Below are 6,000 nucleotides of genomic sequence, written 5' to 3'. Positions count from 1 at the left end.
GAAAAGAAAAAAGAAAAAAGATAAAGAAAAAAAGGAAAAGAGAAAAAGGAGAAAAGAAAGGAAAAAGGAAAAAGAGGAAAAATGAAATAAAAAAAGAAAAAAAAGGATAAAAATGAGGGGAAAAAACCCCAAACAACAGAAGAAACCCATATATGTGATCTTATCACTTGTGCCTATTCGAGGTGCAAGAAATGTGTGCTCTGTATTAAAAACAACACTTTTAAAACAAAAAAGGGGGAATGTGACTCCCCAAGTAGACAAAGCTGTGGTTACCCTTCATTTTTTGGACTTGAATTAACAAGTATTAAACAAAAACCTCCCAGCAGACACCTGATCGCAAGGTCCTCTCGAGTGCTCAGCATGGGAAGGGCTCTGCTTGTGTTCTGTCTCCCCCAGGACCCTGCTGGCTTCCAGCCCCTCGGTTGGCCCCTTGTCCTGAGTGGGCCCGGCCCGCAATCCCACTGTGCAGATGCAGAGGCTCCCTCAGGAATGCCGGGAGGAGGCAGGGAATGCTGAGCAGAGCAAGCCCTGCCCGGATGGCACCTGGGGCAGATGCTGTTCCAGGGGTAATTCCCTGTGTCTGCTGACTCTGACTGACCGGCCTCACGGCTCAGCCATGGCTGGACCTGTCACTCAGGGGCCTTCTTGGCTGCACCTGACGCTGGGATTGGTGTGACTGACAATGCCTTGACCATCCCTGTCAGTAATCCTGGTTGGTTTGAGTTGTATCACAGATGAAAACGTATCCACCCTCCATGTATCCCATCCTGGCCCTCTCAGCCGTGAACTCTGCGTGTGCAAACAAAGCAGGGACAGAGGTGGGACCAGGCGGTCACTCTGCACCTGCACTGAGGGAATGGGGGCGCAAAGGGAGGAGCCACCTTGCCTGAGTGCTTGGAGAGAGACAAGGTTGTTTCTCCGAGTGCAAATGCACTGGGACCAGCCTGCAGGACCAGCCTGTGTTTTTCTCTGGTGGCTGAACAGCCCCCACAGGAGGCGAGGGCAACGTGGGGGATCAGTGCTCTGCTTTGGGGCGATCCTGGGAATTCCGGTGCACTGAAAGACAAACAGCAGGTGCTGCTCCTGAGGGAATGGGAATAAAAGGGGACACCAAAAAGTGTTGTTGGACAAGTCCTGAAATGGAACTCTGTGTGTGCAGCCTCATTTTCTCCTTCAGAGCCCACAGGAGAGGAGGGAAACAGTGGGGGTTGGGACCCCAAAATTGTTAGTGGGGTAAACTAGGTATTAAGAGGACCATGAAAAAGTGGGAGGAACAGGGAGAAGGGTGGAAAAGGAGGGGTAGTCTGGCAGGTCCGATGGTCCCATGGGGGACATTGGGCAGACGGGGATTGGGCAAAAGGGGGTGGCCCTCCTTTGCCCACCTTACTGTGGGGTGCTGGGGACTGCTGGATCCAATCTCAACCTTGGGTTATGCCAACAGTTTCAGTTTAGAGGAATTACAGGGGTGTGACTGAACCACTTTTGTACCCCAGGTTTTAAGGATGGCAAATCAGATCTATTGATAGAAATGAATTATTTAGGGTTGCAAATTATCAGATAAAAGATCTTCATCAGAATTATTTACTGCACAATAGAAACACTAAAACTACCAGTAGGACAGCATAAGATAGGACAGTGCTCTACACTAAAGCAATTGTTGAAGCAATTCTACTCAAGCTGGCACCAAAGCAAGAATTATGAATTAGAGATGGATGGAACTCCCCCAGACCAATGCTCATGGGGAGATCTCTGCTCTCAACCTCCAGCAGTGACCTTGGGGGTCCCCAGCCAAGGCAGGAATCTCCACACACCCCCCAAGAAGGGTTCTGTTGGCACAACCTGCCCCTGGGAAAGGGGACTGGAAAGGGATGGACTGACAGTCCCTGGACTCCAGGGGTTGCCTCACCATCAGGGGGTTCATTTGGGGTGGGAGCAGCAGCCGAAGCTCTTCCCACAGTCGGGGCACTCGTTACTGGTGGGTCCGTTGGTGTTTGGTCAAGGCAGAGCTGTGGGTGAAGCTCTTCCCACACTCCCCACACTTGTAGGGCCTCTCCCCAGTGTGGATGCGCCGGTGGGTGATGAGGGTGGAGTTCCGGTTGAAGCTCTTCCCGCAGTCGGTGCAGCGGAAGGGCCTCTCCCCTGTGTGGGCCTGCTCATGCATGAGGAGATGTGAGCTGGTCTGAAACCTCTTCCCACATTCCAAGCACTTGTAGGGACGTTCCCCAGTGTGGATGCGACGGTGTTTGATCAGGGTAGATCTATCAGTGAAGCTCTTCCCACATTCCCCACACGTGTAGGGCATCTCCCCAGTGTGGATGCGCCGGTGGGTGTGGAGGCTGGAGCCATCACCAAAGCTCTTCCCACATTCCAAGCACTTGTAGGGCCGTTCCCCAGTGTGGATGCGACGGTGGGTGCGGAGGTTGGAGCTGTCTCTGAAGCTCTTCCCACATTCCCCACACGTGTAGGGCTGTTCCCCAGTGTGGATGCGCTGGTGTTGGATCAGGTTGGAGCTGTCTCTGAAGCTCTTCCCACATTCCCTACATGGGTAGGGCCGTTCCCCAGTGTGGATGTGCTGGTGTCGGATAAGGTTGGAGCTCTGGTTGAAGCTCTTCCCGCATTCCCCACACGTGTAGGGCCGTTCCCCAGTGTGGATGTGCTGGTGGCTGAGGAGGTGGGAGCTCTGCCTGAAGCTCTTCCCACATTCCAAGCACCTGAAGGGCTTCTCCCTGCTGGGAGGCTGCTCAACAGATACACCACACAACAGGGCCAAAGGGGCACTGACTTCCCCTCACCTGCCTGGGGGATCCGCAGCATCTTCGTCTTCCTTGCAGCCTCCTCCTCCATCTGCCCAAGCTTTGGGAAGGACAAATCCTGCTGGGGAGAAACAAGGGCTGAGCGCGTTGGCTTCGGGGTTCCTCCTGCCCAAGTCCACCTCCAGAACTCACCGGGCATCCTGGGACCATAAAAACCTCCAAAACTTCACCATTCAACCCAGAAAAGCCCAAATCACCGAGATTCAGGCACAAGGCCTGGCTGTGCCCAAGGCAACCAAACAGCCCCAGAGTCGGCAGGACGGCAGAGGCTGTTCCAGGGCAACAAGAGCAGAGCTCTCCTCACTCCCCTTAGCCCCCTCTCCCATCGGCCCCCCAAACCCCGTCTCCCTTTGGGGGTGACCCCCCTGCCCCTTGTGCTCCCTTTGGGGGTCCCACCCGCTCTTTTTGCTTGTCTTGCCCCTTTTCCATTGGGACAGGCAGGGCCTGCAGGAGAAGGCACAGGAACAACCTGTGTCCCCACAGTGCCAGTGCTGTCCCTGCTCCTCCCTGCAGGCTCCGTGGCCGGGCACACTTTGTGTTCCTGGGTGCCACCAGCTCAGCAGCTGCAGCCGCTCCAATCAGCGCCCGCAGCTCTGCAGCAAAGCCCCAGCTCACCTGGCACACAGGGCATGGACACAGCACCTTCTCGCTGCTGGGCACTCCCAGCTCAGCCTCTTCCCCAGCACGGGGCTCTCCTGCCTCAGCACCACCTCTGCCTTCCACTTCTTCTCAGGGCCACCTCAGGGCCACCTCAGGGCCTGCTCTCCAGCACAGGAACCTGCAGGGAGGGCAGATGATGTGCAAGCCCAGGGGGGCCTGCTTGCACTGGCCTGGGGGCTTCCTTCTCCTTCAGGAACCACCCCACAACTTCTCCTGCTTTTCTAACCCCACATCTTTGCAGACTGACTTTGTCTCTCTGTCTGCACAGACACATCTATCCCCTGTGGACAGAGCCTCCAGCATGTGCTGCCCTGGCAATGGCACCCAGAGAATCCCAGAATCAGCCGGCTTGGAAAAGACCTCCCAGATCATCAAGTGCACCCCTTGATCCAACCCCGCCGTGGTTCCCAGACCGTGGCACGGATGCCCAGGGGAGGGGCTTTGGGGATGAGGGCTCTCCCAGTAGAGCCCAGTGCCCCTCAGTGCCCTCCCAGTACAGCCGAGTGCCCCCAGCACAGCCCACTGTGTTCCTGTCCCAGGGTGCCAGGTGATCCCTCTTTGGTGGGGTTTGATTGGGATTTGGGGCATTTTGGGGGCCTCTGGGTGCATTTGGGGGAATTAAAAAAGGTCTTAGGAGCATTCAGGGTTAAAAGGGATCTGTGGATGGGGAGGTGATTAAAGGAAAAATAGGGGTTAGGAAACATTTGTGGGGCATTATTGGGGCCTGGTGGGGACAGGAGGGGCAGCACCACGAGCAGGTGAGTCCTGAGATCCCCCATGGTGTCCCCAAGACCCTCCTGGTGTCCTCAATTTCCCACTTGGCACCCCGAGACCCCCCTGGGATCTCCAGTGTCCCCAGGGCCTCCCCATGGCCCCAATTCCCCCATTGAAACCCCCCATTCCTCTGTCCCCAAACCCCTCCCCACTGTCCCCAAAACCCATCCCTGATGTCCCCAACCCTCCATGTCCTCCCAGAAGGCCCCCCTGGACCCTCTGACCCCAAAAATGGCCCCATCCCACCAAACTCACAAAAAGGTCAAGGGCATCTGGGGACACGCTGGGGACACTTGAGGGGCTTGGGGGGGCACTGGGTGATTACTGGGAGATACTGGGACACACTGGGGGGAACCAGGGGGTACTGGGAGGAACTGGGGGTTATTGAGAGATGCTGGGAGGGCACTGGGAGAGACTGGGTTATTAGTCGGGGATTACCAGGACACACGGGGGGACAGAGGGAGGTTAGTGGGTCATACTGGGGGTTACTGGGTGCTCACTGGAAGATCATTCGGCCATAGGGGAGGGCAGTTGGAAGTCACTGGGAAACACTGAGTGGTCACTGGAGGGGTTACTGGGACATACTGAAAGCCACTGGGAGTTCAATAGGCTATACTGGGGGCACTGGGATCCCCTTACCCGCATGTGGTTCATCTCCCTCACAAGACTTTGGGTGGCACCGCCAGGACCCCTCCCCTGAGGGCTGGGAGACCCCTTGAACCCCACTGCTGGGCTTTAGGGGACCACCGGGATCCCCTCCCTGTGGGGTCTCTGTGTGCTGAGTTTTGGGGGTCTCTGGGGTTCGGGGATGCATCAGGACCCACTTTCCCTGCGGTCGGTCCGCCCAGCCGGCAGGGGGCGCTGTGGCACGAGCAGCAATGGCGGCGGCGCGCAAAGCCTCACGGGTGTTGTAGTTTGCTTATGGGGACTCCGCCGGCGCCTGCGCAGTGCAGCCATGGCGTTTAAAACTCTCTCCTGAGGGGGTTCCATGGCCCCAGCCCTTTCAGGGACCCCCGGAACCCCTTCAGGCACCTTCACCCTCCCCTCTGAGCGCCCTCAGGACACCAAATCCCCTCCGCGAAACCCTGAGAGCCCCTCACGGACTTCAAAACCTCCTCGGGAACCCCCGAGCCCCTCCTCTCCACTCTGCCGAGCCTTCCAGCCTTTCCGCCCACAGCCGCGCTCCCCGCAGCCCCCGAGCGCATCCCCAGCCCCGCCGAAGGCCCCACCAGCTCTCACAAAGTCGGAGCAGATCCCGCTGCCGCCGCCATCGCTTTCCCGGCAGCCACTGCGGGGCTGTGCGCGCGCACTGCCGGCAGAGACCCCGCCCCGCCCCTCTTGCCGCGCGGGGCACGCCGGGAGTTGTAGTTGCAGCGGCTCAAAGCTCCAAACTCCCCCAGACTCAATTCCCCACGGGCGTTCCTGGGGCAGAGTGGGGCAGAACCGGGGCGGGGACGGGACGGGCATTGGGTGGAAATCATTATAAAAACTGTAACCCCTGCGTTGGAAGGGATGTGTGTGGGTTTGTATTCCTGGAGCCTGGAGGCTCATGGAAACCTCTGCTGCTTTTCTTACCTCCTATCTAGTTTTGCCTGGAGTCTTTTTCCCTCTGCAGCCTTTTAGGCAACAATGTTTATGGGGTTTATGAGGATATGGCCTTTATGAGTGATGCCCAAAAAAAAGGCAGCTTTAAAAAAAAGAACTGCTTAAAGGCAGAATTTTGAGCCTATAAACAGCAGCTCAGGCTGGACAA

General features: G+C 57.1%; 1 protein-coding gene across 1 annotated transcript in view; it reads right to left on the bottom strand.

Annotated features, from left to right (window-relative positions):
* Positions 1 to 1,565: 1,565 nt before the first annotated feature.
* Positions 1,566 to 6,000, bottom strand: part of LOC126643304 (zinc finger protein 239-like) — a gene marked incomplete at its 5' end in the record, with an annotated part of 29,834 nt that continues 25,399 nt past the window's right edge. The window contains one exon of the mRNA XM_050321538.1: positions 1,566 to 2,711. Coding sequence (XP_050177495.1) covers positions 1,970 to 2,711 — 742 coding nt within the window. The remainder of the gene's footprint in view (positions 2,712 to 6,000) is intronic.

This window comes from Myiozetetes cayanensis, unplaced genomic scaffold (assembly GCF_022539395.1).
Source record: "Myiozetetes cayanensis isolate MyiCay16 unplaced genomic scaffold, myiCay2020 scf266, whole genome shotgun sequence".
In the NCBI taxonomy this organism is placed as follows: Eukaryota; Metazoa; Chordata; class Aves; order Passeriformes; family Tyrannidae; genus Myiozetetes; species Myiozetetes cayanensis.
The sequence above is the reverse complement of the archived record's forward strand: the minus strand, read 5'-3'. Positions and strand labels throughout refer to the sequence as shown.